Source organism: Aotus nancymaae, unplaced genomic scaffold (assembly GCF_030222135.1).
Source record: "Aotus nancymaae isolate 86718 unplaced genomic scaffold, 86718_ANA_hifiasm-v0.15.2.pri h1tg000053l, whole genome shotgun sequence".
In the NCBI taxonomy this organism is placed as follows: Eukaryota; Metazoa; Chordata; class Mammalia; order Primates; family Aotidae; genus Aotus; species Aotus nancymaae.
This window is the reverse complement of record NW_026988467.1, coordinates 19,266,832-19,287,604: the sequence shown is the minus strand read 5'-3', so window position 1 is coordinate 19,287,604 and position 20,773 is coordinate 19,266,832. Positions and strand designations below refer to the sequence as shown.

General features: G+C 55.7%; 1 protein-coding gene across 1 annotated transcript in view; it reads right to left on the bottom strand.

The window, feature by feature from the left end:
• The window catches only part of EPHA8 (EPH receptor A8), a 39,329-nt gene extending 22,509 nt beyond the window's left edge, over positions 1 to 16,820 (bottom strand). Inside the window, exons 1-3 of the mRNA XM_064363740.1 lie at positions 16,585 to 16,820; positions 11,026 to 11,090; positions 3,653 to 4,316 (exon numbers count right to left, since the gene is read on the bottom strand). Of these exons, the coding sequence (XP_064219810.1) occupies positions 3,653 to 4,316; positions 11,026 to 11,090; positions 16,585 to 16,678 (823 nt within the window). The 5' untranslated portion in view covers positions 16,679 to 16,820. The remainder of the gene's footprint in view (positions 1 to 3,652; positions 4,317 to 11,025; positions 11,091 to 16,584) is intronic.
• Between the last annotated feature and the right edge of the window lie 3,953 nt (positions 16,821 to 20,773).

Sequence of the window (20,773 nt, the reverse complement as noted above, 5' to 3'; positions counted from 1 at the left end):
GGGGCTTTTGGGGCTGGATCCCATTTGTGAAGGGCCTTAGTTTGGGACCCGTGCTGCCCTTCTCAAATGAGGTTACACAGCCACAGAAGCCACCAACAGGGCTGAGAAACGTCTTTCCTTGTGCAACTTAAAAAGGGCTTTCCGTTCCCAAATCTCACTGCCTGCAGTGCACTATGAATTAATATTTTTTATAAAACCTGTAATTATCTTGCAACTGGCATAATTATGTTGTATTACGATTTAAATGTAAAATTCAAAATATGCTGCAATTCCCTAACCCTGCTTTGGCATTTCTTTGTATTTGTTATTAATGTGGCAGCAGTGCCAGGAAATGGGTGTGTCCTTGGCCTCTCCCAGCCCCGTAAGGTCCTGCCACTCAGGGCCTGGGGTTTCCACTCAGAGCCCTGCCCCTGATGTGCTGTGGAAGCTGGGCAAGACACATCCCTCTGGGCTCCCTTTCCCTCTTCTGCCACACAAGGAGACTGCAGTGTTACTTGAGACCTCCAAGCGAGGTCTTGACCCGAAAGACAGGAGGGCGGGTCTCCTTCCTACAGACAGATGTGGCTCAGTGCACCCGGGACAAATGATTGGCCTGCTGGTACCCACTGGCTAAATCCAGAGTTGGGGACGGTGGCGGACCCTGAGTGCATATGCACCGGACAACCAGCCAGACTCTTAGGACTTAAGCTGCACCAGTTACTAACCATCCATCTAAATGCTACCCCAGGGAGGAGGGAAGCGGGGCTTCGCAGAGGGCTTTGTGCACAGAGGAAGCAACTGAAGGTGCCGGAGTCAGGCAACCTGGGATCAGATCACTACCTTGCTACTTAAGTTGAGGGGCCTCAGTTTTTCTTACCTGTAAAATGGGACTATAACACTTAGCTTAGAGGACTGTTGTAAGGATAAGAAACTGCAAAGTCCCCAGAGGCAGAGACTCCCTGTACCTGTATCCCCAGTGCCAGGACACAGTAGACGCTCAGCAGAATGGACAACTGATATAACAGCGAAGATGAAAAATCATCACTAAGGTCCTTCATTATCCCCATTAGAATGAAGGGATGTTTGGAGCAGATCTGGCAGGGCAAGCAGCCTGGGGCAGGCCAGGGAGAGGCGAAAAGCCTATACCTGGCTCAAAGCAACACAGATCTGCCTTCAGGCTCCAGGTGCAACTCTGACCAGCTGTGAGGCCTAAGCAGGTAATACTACCTCTTACACCTCAGCTTCCCCATCTGTAAAATGGGATTGTGAGACCTGCTTTGCTGTAATGAGCAAATGAGCTGGGATGGGATGTGCCCGCTGTAAGCTGTGCAGGCAGTACTGGTGTGGGTGGTTTTTCTTCCCCAGTGCAAAGCTGAGACATACAGGGTTGTCTGTGACAGGAACCATGAAAGGCCGGTGGCCTGGGAGCCTGGCAAACCTGACTGCAGGGGGCAGAACAGACCCAGAAATGGGCAAATGCCACAGAAGGTGCTTTGGGGTTTAGAGCTCAGGACAGGAGAAGACTCATAGAAATTGGGGATGTGAAACAAGATTTCTTAAGAAAACCAGAGATCGGGCCAGACGTGGTAGCTCATGCCTATAATCCCAGCATTTTGGGAGGCCAAGGCAGGCGAATCACTTGAGGTCAGGAGTTCGAGGCCGGCCTGGCCAACATGGTGAAATCTTGTCTCTACTAAAAATACAAAAATTAGCTGGGCGTGGTGGTGGGCACCTGTAATCTCAGCTACTTGGGAGGCTGAGGCAGGAGAATCACTTGAACCCGGGAGGAGGAGGTTACAGTGAGCTGAGCTGAGATCACACCATTGCACTCCAGCCTGGGCAACAAGAGCGAAAACTCTGTCTCAAAAAAAAAAAAAAAAAAAAGAAAAAGAAAACCAGAGAGTCTCTGGGAAGGGCTGGAAAGGGCCTGGTGGCTGCAGGGGAGATCCTGGCCCCAGAGATCTCTGGGCAAGACAGCTCCTAGGTAGGGCCAGCTGGACTGCATACCCACCTGTTATCACCTGAGGCTGTCAGCCTATGTCATGCCCAGTCCTGTTAGCACTCAGAGGACTTTCCTGCCTGCCTGCCAGGGGCAGAGGGATGGGTGATGAAGACTAAAGGTCCCTCTCACGGTGGCCCTGGGGCCTGTGATGTAGCAGCAAAAGGCTAGGAGCCTATTCCCAGTGGCTGACAAGGGCCCTGTTCCAGTTTTCACTAAGAGTGTCTGGGGACAGGCTCTCGACTCTCTGATCCTTGCATGGGAACATCCCCCTCCCTTCCACCTCTCAGTCCAGGGGATCCAATGAGCTCAACAGCCAGGCTTCACTGTGCCCCGGGGACTAAGCCACCATATGCCCAGCCACTAGGAAGACCAAAGAAGGACAGAGAGAAACCGAGAGACCAGGAACAGCTGGGCACCTGATATTTGTCCACACAAGCTCACTTAGTGTTCCCTGCTCTTGGGGTGCCTGGCTGCACAGACCTCCCCCAACATGCACGCACACATGCACACACCATGCATACACACAGCATGCATGCATACACATACACACCATGCAGACACATACCATGCATACACACACACACACCATGCATGCACACATGCACACACACACCATGCATACACACATGCATGCACACACGCACACACCATGCATACACACACACCATGCATACACACATGCATGTACACACGCACACACCATGCATGTACACACACACACCATGCATACACACATACACGCATGCACACGTGCACAAACCATGCATGCATACAGCCATGAGTGCCACCTGGGCCTAGGCTCCCCCGTCTGCATGACCTGCTCCTGCTCTGACACAGGAACCCAACAGTGCACCTATGGGTACAGGTGCCGCCCTAAGTCATGACCCAAGGGCTCTCTGCTCACTGTCCTCCTCCACAACCTTGCCTGTCTTCTCCCACAGGTCTCTGCTGATAAGTTCTCCCTGAACAGAGGCAGCCTGGCCTTGGGCAGGGCCTCAAGGATGGGCCCAACACAGACTGTACTCCCTGGGTGCTCCTGACTTCATACCCCTCACTGTGCTCATTCAGGGCCCCGGCCCCACTTCCCTCCACCCTACAGGTTAGAAGTTCAGTGGTTTTGAGCACCAATTCTGAAGCCAGACTCTGAGTTCAAATCACAGCTCTGCCATTCCTAGCTGCGTGACCTTGGGCAAGACGCTTTGCCTTGCTGTGTCTGTCTCCTCATCTATAAAACTAGGATAACAGTAGTTCCTAGGTCATAGGTAGTGGTGAGGATTCAATGAGTTAATACTTAGAAAGTGCTTAGAACAATGTCTGACCTGAGTTAGCCCGTGGGATCATTCCCTAAACCAGGTAGGAACCCATAGCATACCCAATTGCACAGGTGCCTTTAGCTGTACCCGCCACAGAAGACACCACCTGGCCAGAGTCTGTTCCCCCCTGCCTCACTCCAACTTCTTGCTCCCACATCCTTCCCCAACATAGGGACACAGGTGGCCCGGCGTATTTGCTGACGCAGGCACACTGGAGGTTTATCCATCTTCCCAGGGGCTGCGGGGGCCACCCAGGTGCCTGTGGGCTCTGATGTCCCCGCCCCCGCCCACCCTGGCAGCCCTGCCCAGACCAAGCGCCGCTGCCGGCTGACCCTTGCCCAGGCCATGGTACACTCACCCACACAGGCATCCCGCCGCTCCTCGTAGCCTGCGCTGCACACGCACTTGCCGATGGGCACCAGCCACTCGCCCTCCGCGCTGCAGTACATCTTGGGCGTGTCCCGCTCCTCGGAGTGCCGCACGCACTGGCCCCGCACCTCCACCAGTGAGGACGAGTCGGCCCCCGTCACCGCCTCCGAGAAGGCAGCCAGATTACGCACCATGGCGGGGCACTTCTTATAGTAGATGCGGAGAGAGAGGATGGCCAGGCAGGCACCGATGTCCTGGAAGGCCAGGTAGAAGCCGCGCTTGCTGAGGGGACCCACGCCGCGCACCTCCGTGTTGAGCTTGAGGCGCCGCACACCAAGGTCGGCACCTGTGAAGCTCTCATCGGCCGCAATGGTGTCGATCTTGAGGAACTGGCTTTCTTGCGTGCTGGCTCCCAGGTCGCGGTCCGACTCCAGGTAGTAGAGGTTGAAGGTCTCCTTGCAGGTGCCCAGCACACCGGGCATGCTGTTGCAGTCACGCAGGGTAAACTTGATCTCGGCATAGACGCGGCGGGCGCCGTCGCGGGGCACCCAGCTCGTGCGCAGCCAGTTGTTCTGGTTGGGGCTCATGACGTTGCACACCTGGTAGGTGTGGATGGGCTGGAAGGACTCGTCCACCTCGTTGATGGAGTCCCACTGTGGGCAGAGAGAACACAGCCACTAATGAAGAGCCAGCACCTCACCCCACCTTTGCCAATGACCCTGTGTATTGTGCTGGGGTGCTGGGAAAATAAACAAAGGAGCTGTCCTCCTGGTGGGCTGTCATCGCTACCAGGTGCCCCTGCACACGTGATCTCGCAGAGGTCCACCATCTTCTGGAAAAGTGTCATTTACTAACTCCAGGGATGAGGAAATAGAGGCTCTGACCTGTGAGCCACTCCTCTGAGGTCATGCAGTTATCAAGTAATGGCTGTATGGGAATCAGGCCTGCCTGATGCCAAAGCCCTGCCCTCATTTCTCTGTGGCTCCTTATATCTTTCCTAGAGTGGCAGGATTTGCCTGGGGAAGTCAGCCAGTCCAGTTTCCATATCAGCTGCCAGAGGGATCTTTCTAATATACGAACCTCACCTCAGATCCTTCAGCAGCCTGTGCTGCACTGCTGCTTGTTGAGTGACTGCCTGATCCACAGACTCTCTCCCCACTGTTCTTGCTGTTCCCCTGAGCTGGCCTGGGTCCCACTCAAGGGAATCCCAGGATGTGAGGAAGTTGAGTGGAATTGCTTCTGTGCCGCCTGCTGGCTGGGCATCAGTGATTCAGAAACAAACCAGACACTCTCAACAGAGCGAAAAGGTAACCCATGAAATGGGGGGAAATATGTGCAAATCACATAGCTGATAAGGGATTAATATCCAGAATACATAAAGAATTCCCACAACTCAACAACAGCAGGAAACAAACAGTCCAATTAGAAAATGGGCAAAGGACTTGGGCAGACATTCTCTAAAAAAAAATTCAGATAGCCAACTAGCACATGAAAAGATGCTCAGTGTCACTAATCATTAGAGAGACACAAATCAAAACCGCAACGAGATACCACTTCATACCCATTAGGATGGCTGTTATAAAAAATAATAATAATAACGAGTCCTTGTGCAGTGGCTCACGCCTGTAATCCCAGCACTTTGGGAGGCCGAGGTGGGTGAATCACCTGAGATCAGGAGTTCGAGACCAGCCTGGCCAACATGGTGAAACCTCATCTCTTAAAAACACAAAAATTAGTCTGGTGTGGTGGTGTACACCTGTAATCCCAGCAACTCGGGAGGCTGAGGCAGGAGAATCACTTGAACATGGAAATCGGAGTTTGCAGTTAGCCAAGGTCAGGCTACTGCACTCCAGGCGGGGAAACAGAGTGAGACTCCCTCTCAAATAATAATAATAATAATAATAATATGTTGGCAAGGATGTGGCAAAATTAGAACCCTGTGCATTGCAGGTGGGACTGTGAAATGGTGCAGCTGCTGTGGAAAACAGTATGGTGGCTTCTCAAAATGTTTAAAATAGAATTACCGTATGATCCAGCAATCCCATTTCTGGGTATAGATCCAAAAGAATTGAAAGGAGGGTCTCAAAAAGATATTTGTACAGCCCTATTCATAACAGCATTATTCACAATAGCCAGAGTGTAGAAGGAACCCAAGTGTACATCAATGAACGAACCAATAAGCAAGATGTGGTATATACCCACGATGGAGTATTAGTCAGCCTTAAAAAGGAAGGAAATTCTGATACATGCTACAACACAGATACACCTTAAAGACAAGCCAAACGAAATCAGCTAGAAACGAAAGAACAAATAGCGTTAGGATTCCACTTATACGCAGTTCCTAGTCAGATTCAGAGAGACAGAAAGTAGAATGGGGGCTACCAGGGTGGCAGGGACGGGGAGGGGGCAGTTCTGTTTAAGGGTGTAGGGTTTCCATTTCACAGGATGAAAGGAATCTTGGAAGTGGCAGTGGTGACGGCCACACAGCAATGTGAATGCACCGCATGTCACCAAGCTGTGCTCTTAAAAAGGGTTAAGACAGTAAACTTTACGTGATGTGTATTTTACCAGAATAAAAAAAGAAAGAAATATGTCAGAAACACTCCCTGTGCTCCAGTGCCCCAGTCCACCAGATTCAGCAGTGCAGGCTGATGAGCTGAGGGGATCCAGGTGGGCAAGACTCCCAGGCCCCTCCCCAGCGCTCCTACGTGTGGGCATCTGTAATTTACAGTCAACCTGGCACTGCAATGAAGCAGGGCCCTCTTGCAAGGGTGGAGGTCTGCAGAAGATGGGAGGGGAGAGCCCGAGCTTCCACCGCTGCTGAGCACCAGCTGGCCAGGAGCAGTCCTTGCTGAGCTGACTTCAAGGACTCATGAGGGCTCCGAGGAGGAGCTGGAGGAGGAGGGCAGAGGGAGGGGTTGGTTTCTGGGCCCCTGTCCTGGTTCCTCCATACATGCAACACCTTGACTTTCTTCAATTGTCCTTGAACTAGAGATCCTGTTGCTTAAAGGGGAAGGGGGGCTTCATGACCAGATGCTCTGAGAACCTGTGGGCTCCACAAGTGCTAGAGAGAAGGCCATGGATGTCTCAAGTCTTTTCCTGCCCAGCCCAAGCCCCTCAGTCTAATCTCGTCATGATCCTCAGTGCCCATATCTGTAAAATGGGACTCAAATAGGCCCCACTTCAGTGAGGCTTGAGAGGATGCAGTGGGAAAATTCCTGCGAAGTGCTTAGCTCAGGCCTGGCACAGGAAGGCGCTTGACGAAGGGGCCTAATATAATACTGAACTGGCGGCATCTTCACAGCCCACCTGCCTGCCTCCAGGGACCATGTGGGAAGATACCCAGCTTCCAAAGGGGCCCCAGGGAGTGCCAGCCTCACCTGAAAGAGTTTATGCTTCCAAGTCCCCCCGACCCAAAAAGGACCCCTGCTCCCCACCCCGCTCTGCTGCCAGAGGCTCCAGGCAGTGTGGCATCACATCTGGGGTTAAAGTCATTGTCACAATTAATGAAGCACCAAAGACCAGCCAGCTGCTCCATGTGTATCTCCTGCCAGGGACCCGGATAAATTAATCAGCTCAATCTGAGTCTACTCCAGCTGCCCCACTGGGGCCAAGGGCCTGGCCTAGCCCTGCCAGTCCCAGGAGCTGCCTTAGATGCCCAGAGTGGCATGGACTCCCGGAGGTCTAGTGCAAGGGCAGAATCAGCCCTGTTCCCTACCTGGGGTGCCCCCACCCCACCTGAGACTGCCAGTGTGAGCATCCAAAGCACGAGGCCAGCCATGCTCCCCACCTGCTGAAAACTCGGACAATTCCTCGTTACCCTAAACATCAAGTCCGATGCTCTGAGCGGGATAAAGACACCCCGGAGCCAGCCAGGGCCCAGGCGTGCCCTCCTAGCTGCTGGGACTCAGGGGAATGCCATCTCAGCCAACAGCCGTGCAGTGAGGGTGCACCCTGCACCAAAGCCCTTGCATAGCATGCTGGATGCCACTCCCATCTCCGCTGCTTCTCAAGCCCAGACACCGGCTCTGGTACGCTGCTCCCCCAACTCTGACCCCCTCCCAGACCAGAATGCAGTGAGCCAGCTGTGCAGTGTTTGTTGAGGCATATCCTCTTTCTGAGGCTTCGGCTTCTCTTCTGTAAAATGGGGTAGCAAATACCTGCTCCTTCCATCTGCTGCAGGGGTGGTGAGAATTACGTGAAACAATGGAAATGAACCTGACTGCTTACCTAAAGCAGCGTTTGTGAGTCGATGTTAATTCGCCAGAGCAGGCGGAGCACATCCCGGCGTTGAGTGCAGGAGTTCCCGGGAGCAGAGGGAAGGACGCAGCCTGATGAAGAGCAGGGGGTCTGAGCCAGACCTCCCCCAGTCTTCATAGAATTGCTTCGCCTCTGAGAGCTTTCAGTTTCTTGTTGGTAAAATGGCCTTTTCATGTATCATCCCATTGATGGCACTGCACGGAACAGTTCTAATATTGTCCCCGTGTTATAAATGAGGAGGTGGAGGCAAAGTGAGTGATCTGCTTGAATCACACTGACTACCGGAGGCAGAGCCGCTGTTCATCAGGACCCGGTGCCCTGGCCTTTCAGGCTCTGCCCGCTGCCTGACAATTGGGTAATATTTCTGAGCCTGGAGACCACCCTGGGTGACTCTTGTCCTCAAGTTATTGAGTGGACTCCAGAATCAGAGAGGTGGATAGAACCTGAAGGACCATCTCCAGAGGTCCCTCCCCGAGCTGGGCAGGAGAATCACCTGGAAAGCTTATTTTATTTTATTTTATTTTATTTATTTTTGAGACAAGATCTCTCTCTCTCTCACCCAGGCTGGAGTACAGTGACTCAATGCAGCCTCAACCTCCCAGGCTCAAGCAATCCTCCCACCTCAGCCTCCTGAGTAGCTGGGACCACAAGAATGCACCACCATGCCCAGCTAATTTTAAAATTTTTTGTAGAGAAAGGGTCTCACTATATGTTGCCCAGGCTGGTCTCAAACTCCTAGTCGCAAGCAAGCCTCCCACTTCAGCCTCCTAAAATGCTACTATTACAGGTATGAGCCACCACGCCTGTAATATTACAGGTATGAGCCACCACGCCTGGCTCCCTGGAAAGCTGATTAAACAGAAGATTCCCAGGCCCCTCCTCAGACCTCCTGGATGGGGGACTCTGCATGCTTCGCCTGCTAGCCTGAGCCTGGCACAGGTTCAAGGTCTAGAGTTTGGGAATCAGATCTGATTCCAGCCTTCCTTCCTCCCTGAGAAACCCCTGTCTGCAGGCCCCCTGAAGACGGCAGGTAGTCCCTGGCTCAGTGGAGAGTGAAGATGTCCCTTTCTGCCTCATGCAAGGGTCGCAGAGCGGGCCTCACTGCCTCAGTTCAAAGGTGGCATAAGGGACTCACCACAGGCTCTAGGCTCAGAGACACTCAAGTCTGAGCCCAGCTTGCCATCAGCTGGCACCTGTCTGATGATGGACAAGTTACTTCTCACTGCTCTGAGCCTCAGCTTCCTCATCTGGGAAGTGCGGTGGCCACGCCCACCTCACAGGATTGGGGAGTAATGAGCTGATGCCTGTGACCTGCTCAGAAGTGAGTGAATTGAAGTTGCCTATTTGTTCTAACTCCAGAATGCAATGCCAGGACGCTGAGCTATGCTTTATAGCGTCCTACACGAAACCCACTTGAGACTGGCAGCGCCAGCATCCAAAGCATGAGGCCAGCCGTGCTCCCCACCTGCTGAAAACTCGGACAATTCCTCGTTACCCTAAACATCAAGTCCGATGCTCTGAGCAGGATAAAGACACCCCGGAGCCAGCCAGGGCCCAGGCGTGCCCTCCTAGCTGCTGGGACTCAGGGGAATGCCATCTCAGCCAACAGCAGTGCAGTGAGGATGGGACCAGGACCCACCTCCTCATGGGTGGGCCCCAGCTCACTGCACCAAAGCCCTTGCATAGCATGCTCATACTGGGAAGAATGGTCATACCAAGGAGTGTTTTACAGAGGGGGAGACCGATGCGCCAGGAAGTAAAGGGACGTCCCAAGAACCTGGCCTCTGTCCTCAGGCAGTGGTGCTGAGTCAGGTGATGAGGGCTCCCTCCAGGCTTGGGGACTGGAGAACCAGAGCCATGTGGCCTGCCCCCAGCTCCCGGGAGCCCAGTGCATGAGGACTGATGACAGGCTTAGCTCACTACTGCTGAGTGACAAGACCCCCAGAGAGAGAGGAGCGGGGTGGTGTCCAGACTTCCACCACAGGCCATAAAAGGCCCAGACGAAAACTCTACCCAAAGTCAAGAAAGGCCCTTCATAAATGTGAACTGTTGGTGTCAGTATCATCATCCTTATTAATATTATTATCCCTGTCTCCAGAGCCATAGGAGCTGAACGTGGACATGAAAGAAGTCAGGTCTGCCTGATGTGCTCGTGTCTGGCAGGGATGTGTGCAGGTGTGTGTGTGTTTCTGAGCACGCTGGCGAGAGAAAGTTCGCGTGAGACAGTAACTGTGGGAGATAACACGCTAGTAACAATGCTAATGGTCACTATAAAAGCCTACATTCATGAGGGCTCGCCCTGTGCCAGACTCGGTGCCAAGACTGTGTCATCCGCCCTCACCCTGGCGCAGACCTGGGAGGTCATCACAGGCTTGTCCCTTTCTACAGATAGGGAAACAGACTCAGAGAGTGAAGCAGTGACCCAGATGTGACCCACCATAGTACCTAAGGGTGGGATGAGGGCCACCTGCTTGTCAACGGCAGAGCCGGGATTCCACCAGGCTCGTGAGCTCACTCCTACTCCACTGCCTTGCCCCCGCAGGATTGAGAGAAGAGAAGCAGGGGGATAGGGCAGTGAGGCCTTGTCACTGCAGCCCCTTCCGGGAGGATGGGGGCACAGTCTGTGAGCACATTACCCACAGGGACCTGAAGGCTGAGCCCAGAGTCACCATGGAGGCCTGGGGGCTTGGCCACAGTGGGGAGAGAGACAAGCAGAGACTCCAGGGCTCGGAGTGGCTCCTGGTGAGGCCAGGGCAGCTGGGAGGGAGGGACCGACCCAGAGGGCAGGAAGGCCTGGCTAGCCTCCTCTGTCCTGGCCTGCACCTCATGAATCTGTAGGATACAGCCATGGGGACGCCCAGACCTAGGGCCTCAGATTTAAAGAGTCAGGGCTTTGATGCCCAAGTTGTTTCTGTAATCTCAAAGGTCTGTATGCGCTAAACAGTTAGGAGATCAGCAGCACTAACTGCTGTGTGCCCTTGGGTAAGTCCCTTGACCTCTCTGGGCCTCTGCTTCCTTTTGATCTATCTAATGCCGACTCTTGAGTGGTAGCCTCTCTCTGCTCACAGAGGAATGACGTTGTCCCCACCGCCCATCACTCACCCCGTGAGCCGGATACGTGAGCCAGCCCCAGTCCCCGTGGATGGTCGACGTGTCCAGCAAATTCACTGCAAAACAGGAGACAATAGGGCATCAGGCCCCTGTGACCTCTCTCCACCTCTCAAGAGCAGCCTGACCCAGCTACACAGGCCCATACTCAGCCCCCAGCACGGCACACACGGGTCCCTCTCCCTGAATGCCCTTTCTTTCCTCCCCTCTCTTTGAAGGCTCAGTTTAAGTTCTCTCTGTTCTTGAAGACTTCCTCCACCCCTTTGGCCAAAAAGTAATATTCTGAACTCCCAGAATACAAGCGGTTCCAGGTGCCAGGCGTCCCTGGTTGGTGGCACAGTGAGATAGGTGGGCTTGAGGCTGGCAGGCCTCAGAATCCCAGTTCTGCCACTTAGGAGCTGTGTATCCTGGGCAATTCCTTCACCTCCCTGAGCTCAGTTTCCTCCTCTGTAAAATGGGGTGATAATGATTCTGGTCCCACAGGGCTTTTGTGACAATGACCTGGCCCTTGTCTCATGTAAGAGCCATGGTGGCATTCAAGTGTCCATGCTGCAAAGTCATACCTCCCATCTGAGAACCGGCCCCAGCTTCGTAATTACCGTGTTCCCTGCATGGTGCCCGGCATCTAGCACCTCCTCTGTGCACATCTGGTGTGGAGGGGCTTCAGGGGTAAGAGCCGCCTCTTAGTGAGCACGTACTATGTGCTGGTATCTGCAAGGGGAGCTTGAGATGCCTCATCTGCACCCCACACAACAACCAGAGAGGTGGCTATTATTATCTTCATTTTACAGATGAAAGAGCCGCACCTCAGGGAGGTCCGGGAATGTGCCAATGGCCCCACAGGTGTAGTTGGCAGGGCTGGCATTCTGGGCACCTGCTGTAGCAACTGTGGGCCATCCACCATCCCTGGATGCTCAGGCCGAGAAGCTGAATCTCTGAGCAGTCCCCACAGCGGGGAAGGAGCGCTGGTCCAAAGGGCAAGTCACTCTAAGTCAGGCCCTCTGCAGAGGGGACCCTGCAGCTCAACATGGTAGGAAAAAGAGCCCATCTTGGGAGTCAGACATTCCTGGGCCCATGTTTCCAGGCAGCTACTTATTAGCAGGTGACCCTCACTTTTTTGACCCTCAATTTTCTCATCTGTAAAATGGGTTCATAGTACCTAAGGGTGGGATGAGGGTCAGGAAACCCTGTAGAGCCTGGAGCCAGTGCTGGTCCTTACCAACACTAGTTTCCCTTCTCTAAGTCCCGCCCTCCTGCCTCTCTCCACTTGTGGCCACGCCCTTGCTTATGGAGATGCAGGTGCATTACGCTGTTTAGAAATCAGGGCTCAGCAGGCTCTAACTGCTGTGTGTCCTTGTTTAAATCCCTTCGCCTCTCTGCTCGCTTTTGATCTAGCTGGTGATTGTTGTATGAGAGGGCTTTTGGCTCCAGAGTCCCACAGCTTTCCTTTTCGCTCTGCCTTCCGTGAACCTCCTCTCCCAGCCAACAGCCAGGCGCTTTTAACCACCCCAGTCAGTGGGCTGGTGCAGGTGACAGGGGGTTAAAGCTGGGGCCCTCCTGGAACTTTTCAGCGGGGAGGCTGGGTGTCCTTCTGCCTGAGATTTGTACAGCTCTAAGCCTGCCCCTCAAAGACAAGACAAGTGTCCTCAGGAAACGCTGGAGTGAGGATGCTCTTATTTGCTGATTTTCTCCTGCCTCTCACCCTCCCCGCCCCACCGTTAGGGACCCTGGAGGAGGCTGGCTGAAAGGAGCTGGCAGAACTAGAGAGGGGGTCTCTGTGCTCCTCTCTGCATTCCTTCCTGGGTCCCCCAGGGGCCACCTGGGATCAGGGGACAGAGTGAATGTCCACAGAGGGACCTCCCCCTCCCCGAGACGGCCCCACACCAGGGGCAGAGGCAGAGAGAAGGAGGCTTCTCGCCTCCCTCCCTCCCTCCCTCTCAGGCAATGTAGAGAAAACTGGGTCAGGCAATCTCTCCTCCTGCTGGCTGGTGGGAGGGGGAGGGGGCCGCACTGCAGTTTCCCCCAGACCAGCAAAGCCGAGTTTGGAGAGAGGGTGAGAGAAGGACCCCTCACCTTCCACCCCACCCCATATCCCAGACGCAGGTCTCGGAGTGGCTGGACCCCTTCTCTGACCCGGCCTGGATGCAGCCCAGACCAGCCCCTACCCCGGAGTCACCCGAGTGATGTCCACTGCTCAGGATTCTCCCCCTGGAGTGTGCGAGCTTCAGGGCTTGCAGACACCGCTCTCCAGGCCCTGCCCTCCTCGGAGAAGCCCCACCTCATCTGCAGCTGATTCTTGATCAACCAGCAAGGGGGCTCAGATAATCCAAAGATAAGTCAAAAGTCGATTATATCGGACTCAGGAAGGGCTATAGGATTCCAGGGCTGTTTGTTCCAATTCCTTCCAGACCCTTCCCTGTCCCTCCCCTCCCTCCTCTTCCTCTGTCTCCATCTCCACCTTCCCCAGCCATGTCCCCTTGAATGGGTGAGAATGCAGAGTGTCCCTCGAGGGGAGCCCCAAGTCCATAGGAGGTTTGATCAGGGTCGAAGAGAACGCCAGCATTCGGCCCACCCAGCCTGGGGCTGGGTCCCCTTGGAAATTCAGACCCTCTGGTCCCCACAGCTGGCCTCTCTCCGGCCTCTTGCACTGCGGGACAGTGAAGCCAATTCTCCCCGCTGGGCCTGTCTCCCTGCTTACAAAACAGGAGGATAGGACTGCATGGCCCCTCAGGGACCTTCGGTGAAGCAAGGCACTTAACCCCTCTGCCTCAGTTTCCTTATCTGAAAGATGTCCATGGGATCCCTCCTAGGCCTCTCTGCTCCTGCTGTTCTGGGGGGATGAAATGGGTCCCTCTCCTGCTCTGGGAAGCACAGATAACTCCTAAGCCGCTCCTGTTGGACTGTGGAAGGCATTATGCGATTTCTTTTTTTCTCCAGCACCGTCGCCTTCCCCCATTCCATTTCGCTGAGACTAATACTTAAATTGATTTACATTCCCTGAGGACGCAGCGCACGATGGTGAGGCTGGAGAATTCGGGGTGGCCAGGGGACGTCAGCCAGGATTCTGAATGCCTTGGAGATCACCTCAAAGTGGAGGATAAGCCACACCAGAGAGTGACAAGCGGCCTTGGGCCTGGCAGGGAGGGGGGCGTCTCTGTGGGTGCAGGGCCCTTCCTGGGCCAATGGGTGCCCCAGCAAGGGCCCTGAGAGTGACCTGGTGCAGGGGTGTTGGGCCAGGCTAAGGCCCTGTCACCTCTGCTAGACCCAGCTGGGAGCAGAGCCCCCTCCCTGAGTTCCAGCAGTTCCCTCAGCTGGCTCTGGTTGTTCTAAGCCAGCCCAGGGCCAGTGCTGGAGAGGACTCCCGGATGCTCCACATGGAACTCAGGCCCCAGGTCTCCACCCCATGGCTGTCTGACTCGAGTGGGGAACCCATCCCTGGCTGTGGGTATCCTGCTGCATTGACCAGAAAGGGCGTGGACTCTGGCCCGTGGACCCTGCCTCCCTTCGCCCTGGACACAGACTTCCCCCCATGCACCTACCTCTCTCTCCAGACCTGCCTCTTCCTCAGCTGCTGGCCCCCAAACGCTACACAGATCCCTTCCCCAGACCCATGGTTCGTCCTCAGCACATGAGCCTGATCCAAGCCCCCTCTTCGAGGGGCTCAGGGGCCGCCAGCCTGTGATTCCAGAGGGTGCTGCCTCCTCCCCAGAGAAGAGAGTTGAGGCAGAGGGTTGGGGGTGCACCACCCAACTCCCAGTACCTCAAAGAGGGGCTCCCAGAGCCTGCTGGGCAAACAAACTGTCCCCTTCCCTCCGCCCACCCTCAGAAAGCCATCTTCTCAGGCACAGCCCCCAGGGTCCAAGGCCTCTCAGATTCCCATACTGCCCCCTTTCCTGCTCCCCAGCATCCCCAACCCCAGGCCTCTCCTGGTGCCCCGGGAACCTGCGCCTTGTTACACCCACCCGGTCCTGCTCTGCCGGCCACCTCATCTCTCGGCCACCCTGCCTGGCCCCGCTCCAGGCTGCACCCTGGGCTCATGGGAGACTGATTTTGTCTGTGTCTGTGTGTGTTTGTTGGTGCTCATGCATTTCCGTGGGCATAAATGCAAGTGAGACACTCCTTATATATGTGGTGTGATGTATACGTGTAGACACAGAATTGCATATTTTCATGTGTGTGCGTCTGTACGTGCATGTACATGTGTATGTGCCTGCATTTCTGTGTATGTGGCTGTGGATGTTATATGGGGTGGGCAAACTGACCACACATGTGAGTCTCTGCAGGCCTGGGGCCACAAGTGTGAATCCCAAGTAGCCTGTGTGTGTGCCTGTGTGTAGGGTGGGACCTTGGTGAGCTGTATGTGAAGGGCAGATCTGGTCTGTCTGGCGTGGGAGAGCAGCACGGGCTCCGGAGTTCGCTCACACCTGGAGGTTCATCCTGGCAGGTGAGAATCCAGCTCTGGCCCCTGGACATCAGCCCCGGGAGCCTGCAAGGGAGACGCTCTGGCTTCCTTAGGGCAGAGCTGTGGGAACAGAGGAGGGCCAGGGCCGGGGTTGGGGTGTGAGGAGTGGGACCAGGGAAGCCTCCTGAGCTGGATGGAGCTGGGGTCCCCAGGGGGCTAAGGGGTGTGTGGGTGGGAGGCTTGGGTGCTCCCTCTCAGCTCTTCTTTCCCCCCACAACTAGAAGTCATTTCCCAGGCGTTTTTGGTCTCAGTGACTTAGTGCACCTCCCCACCCCGATCCTTCCTCCCACACTGGGCCCCCGAGTGACCCTGCCCTCCCAGCCTTCCCTGACAAGACTTTGCTCTCCTGGACCTGCCTGCCTCAGTCTCTCTGTGGGCTCCCCATCCTCCAGCCCTCTCCTCCCCAAGCCCGCTCCTGCTGCCCTCGAAGCTGCCTCGCCTCCATCTGGAACTCCCCTGCCCTCGATTCTTCTCCCCCGCCACTTCGCCAACTTGTGGCCCTCAGGCCCTGACCCCTCTCCCAGACTCTCATTCCTTGCCCCTCCTTCCCGCCTCCCCTCAAAGCTGGTCCTGCTCTCCGGGTCCGGTTTCTCAGCGCCTAGCTCCCACCTCTCCATGCCATCCCCACCCCCTTTTCCTTACACCATCTGAACCTCCTCCCCCATTCTCCTGCCCCTCCATCCCCAGTGCCTGCCCCTCTGTCCTCTGTCCCCAACCCTGTTCCTTGCCCTATCTCGCTGTCCCCTCGCCTCCTTACCTCTTCTCTTCTGTCCGATCTGTCCCCTTGTCCCCGGCGTTCGACCCTCAGTTTTCTGTCCCCAGCTGCACATACCTCAGTCTTGTCTCCTGCCCTTTCCCACTGTCCCCCAGCCCCGCTACCTGTCCCTCTTCCTCAGGCTCGCGGGTTCCTATCGCCACCGCTCCGTTCCTTCATCCCGGGTCTCTTCCGGGGTGCCACCCCTGCCCCCCAGGCCGAGGGATCCCGGCCGCCTCGGAGCTCAGGGTCAAGGCAAAGGAAGTTGAGCCGCAGGCAGCGAGCGCCGCACCCCGCGCCCCTCGGCCGCCCCCGCCTCGCCGCCGCCGCCGCTCACCTTCGCCGCGCGCCGCGGACACGCAGGTGGCCGCCGCCGCCGCGGCCGTGACGACCCAGAGCGCGGGGGGCAGGCGGCCCCGGGCGGGGGCCATGGCCGGGCCGGGCGGGCGGGGACGCCGCGCACCCTCTGGCTCGGCCGCGGCGGCCCGCGCGTCGGGAGGGAGCGCGCCCCCTCGCTCTCCGCACACCCGGCCGGGCGCACACCCCGGCGCACACGCGGCTGCCAGCGCACACGCGGGCACCCGCGCCCGCCGCCGCCGCCGCCCCGGGCGGGGGCCGGCCAGTCACGGCGCCGAGCCAATCAGCAGCGAGGCGGGGGGGTAGGGGACACGGAGCCCGCACCGCGGCCACCCGGCCCGCGGCCACGGCCGCCGCACTTGCGCACGCCCACACTCCCCCGGCGGGCACCTTCGGGGGCGCGCCCCGCAAGGCGCACGTGGACCCAAGGCCCCCGCGCACGGAACCACCATCGGGACGTCCCGGCCACCCCGGGACCAGACCCACCCGGGGATTCCCCCTGTGGACACGCGCGCGGGCTGCACATCCACCGCACGCTCGCTCATGCACGCATGACCCCGGACACCGAGTGCCTCACGTGGTGACACCTTCGGATATACACACACGAGTTCATGGGCACAGGCTGGGAGACCGGCTCAGCGGCAAACTCAGAGGCATTTTTAGGTGAAAAACCAAAAAAAACCCAAAACCAAAACTTTCTCCCTTTCCCCACTCCAGTGACCCGGCGTTTAGGGACCACGGCAGGCGTTTAGGGACCACGGCAGGCGTTTAGGGAGGCCTTAGATTGCAGTGGTCAGGAGTGCAGGCTCAGGAACCAGGAAGACAACTGTCCTGCTGTGTGGCCTTAGGCAAGTTTCTTAACCTCTCTGAGTCTACATTTCCTTGTCTGTAAAGCAGGGATACCAGTATGGATATCCTAGGGCGGCTGTAAGAAGTGAAAGGGCCCAGGTGGAACTCCTGGGAGACGGCCGGGCATAGAGCCAGGTGGCCGGTGGCAGCTGTTCTCCAGTGAGGGGGACTGTTATTCCCTGCTTTTCCCTCCCCCGACCTTCTCTGCCTCCAGTTCCATCCCCCAGGACTATGGGGCTCATCCTGGGATGGCCTCAGGCTGTGAGGGGAGGACAGGGATGTAGGGCTCCACCCTCGGGCCTGCTCTGCCACCCTCCGTCCCTCACACACCTGGTGGGCCAAGCAGTCCGGGATGCAAGTAAGAGACCTGCAGCTTCCTCGGGGTGGGGTGGGAGGTGCCCGCTGGGGGCAAGTCCCTGACCGCTTCCTGCTGCCATCTGGCACAGATCATTGTCCAGTCCCCTCTTCCTCCGCTCCCAGCTCCCGTGGTCACCGGGGGGAACTGGAACCATGGCTGGAAGTTCCATAGGATGAGAAAGGCCATTTGGGGACCATGTGCCCTGACGCTCTAGGGGCTTTATAAACTCGCTCTAGTAAGCCTCACACAGCCCTGCTGGGCTGGCACACCTCAGGAAACAGAAGCTCAGAAAGGCCATTGTTTGCCTTGGATCACACAGCTGGTTAAATGCTAGAGAGGTACTCAGATCCAGAGCTGCTTAGCTCCAACGCCTATTTCTTTCCTCTGTGTCATTTTTTCTTACAGAAAGGGGGAAGGCAGTTCCATAGGAGCCCCTTCTTCGAAGCTCAGCCACCTGCCTCACCAATGTAGTGAGCCTCCTGTTACCAGAGGCATCCAAGCAGATGCTAGCTAGAAATTGTTCAGAGATGCTGTAAGAGGACAGAGCCGAATGGACTAGACCCAGAGTGGCAAACTCAAATTCCTACATGAGATAGGCAGGCACCCTCACGGAGCCTACTAGGAGAGTGTACCCAGATCCAGCCAACATTGCCAGTGGAGACGTGTGCCCAGTTTTCTGCATTTTCAAGAAAAAGTTGTCTATCTGGAACTTTTATGTGACATCTCTTGATTTTTAATGTTGGCAGCTAACTAATGTAAACATTTTAATAACACCATGGTGTGGGCAAAACTGTGGGTGGAGTGGCCATAGCCCACACGCCTCCAGGCTGTGCTTCAAGGCTCATCAGATGGAAAGATCCATGGCTGGGAACTAACTCCTGGGGTGTCAGAGAAGCGGACAGAGGAGGGGCAGAAAAATGCAGGCAAGGTGAGGCACAGTGGCTCACACCTGTAATCCCAGCACTTTGGGAGGCAGAGGCGGGAGGATCACTTGAGCCTATGAGTTTGAGACCAACCTGAGCAACATGGCAAGACCTCACCTCAACAAAAAATTTTAAAAAATTAGCTGGGTGTGGTGGTGCACACCTGTGGCCCCAGCTACTCAGGAGGCTGAAGCAGGAGGATTGCTTGGGAGGCTGAGGCTAAAGTGAGCTGTGATTGTGTCTTCGTATTCCTGCCTGGGAAACAGGAGCAAGGCCATATCTCAAAAAAGAAAAGAAAAGAAAAAGAAAAAGGAAACTCAGACAGTATGCAGAACACAGTCGGCAAGCACTCCTGGGCATCCCCTACCCGTCCCAGGTGCAGAAAGATTTGTTGGTGGAGAGAGGCTTTGCCGGGGTTTGGATTTCTGCATCCCCAGGTGTGCGTGAAGGCAACCAAATCTGGGGTTTGCCCGTTTTGTAGTTGAGGAAGCTGAAGAAAGCCAAGTCTTCTGGACCTGGGGAATCCTTGAAGGACTAGGTGGGCATGAAGGATGGTTCTGAGTCAGGAGTCTGCTCTACATTCCAAAGCTCTTAAGCAAAATACGGAATTCATTTCGCCAATGTTCCGTGGAGTGCCAAGAGCAGCATGCTTCAGCTGTCTCCCTGCCCACTGAAAAACTCGCAGGATGCCCCAGCCCAGGAGTGCCCTCTCCCCGGGCTCTCTCCCTCCCAGCCCTCCCCTTTGCTGCTGGGTTTCGAAGGGACAACTTGAAGTATCTCTCCCCATTTCACCTGAGCCTCAGTTTCTCCAGTTGTAAAATGAGGTTAAGGCCAACAACTCGCAGGGTTGCTGTGAAGCGTGAGTTCACAGATGCAAACGTGCTTAGAAACCTATAAAGAGATCTAAGATTGGAAGGCAGGGTTACACGCTAGAGGAGGGGTTGGAAGGCACAGTTACGTGCTGGAGGAGGGGACTGAAGCCCAGCGGCTCTGTGCTCTGCGGACCAACTAGGCTGGGAGCCATTGTAGGCCCAGGTGGACAAGATGTTCTGGCAGAAGACGGATGTGTAGGGGTGTGAGGGTCCGGATGGGGGCAGTGGTGAGTGGTTAAATCTTCACTCGTCCTTGAGCCACCCTGCCCCTGACCTGGACCTCTTGTTGCCCACCCCAAGCTGTCTCAAAAACCCCACCCTACATCCCAGAGCAGGCTTGGTTCACTCTGTGAGGAATCTCAAAGGAGACAGGGCATTCTGGACATTTGCATCTAAATCTCTCCCTCTCTCCTGGCTGGAAGGTGGAGTCACTGGAGATCTTGGAAGAGCCCGGATTCCTAACACGAGACCTGTGTTGCCTTCCCACTTAGGGCCTCCGTTTTTCCACCTGTACATCTTACTCCTGTCACCCTATCTCTATTAAAAATACAAAAATTAGCTGAGCGTGGTGGTGCACACCTGTAGTCCCAGCTACTCAGGAGGCTGAGGCAGGAGAATCGCTTGAACCCGGAGGCAGAGGTTGCCGTCAGCCGAGATCAAGCCACTGCACTCCAGCCTGGGTAGAAGAGCAAGTCTTCCAGCTGTTTTCCAGAGTTGCAAGGGGAGTGGAGCTTGGCGCTGGCAATTCACCAGGTTGCTGCTAGGGTTTCCTGCTAATAAGATCTGCCCTTGCCCTTGCAGTGTTCCCAGCCAGAAACAAGTGAGGAAGTAGCTTACGTTGTGTGGGAGTTTCACGCAGACCATGGCAATGGGTTTAAACTTTGTACTTTGCCTCTAGAGTCAGAGCAGAAGTGTCTAAGACTACCCCGTCAGACAGAAGGACAGCGGTGTGTGCCACACATGTCATTTAAAATGTGTTTAGCAGTCGGGTGCAGTGGTTCACGCCTATAATCCCAGCACTTTGGGAGGCCGAAGCGGGTGGATCAGGTGAGGTCAGGACTTCAAGATCAGCCTGGCCAATATGGTGAAACTCCATTTCTACTAAAAAAAAAAAAAAGAAAATGCTGGTCATGGTGGCAGGTGCCTGTAATCCTACTTCTGGAGACT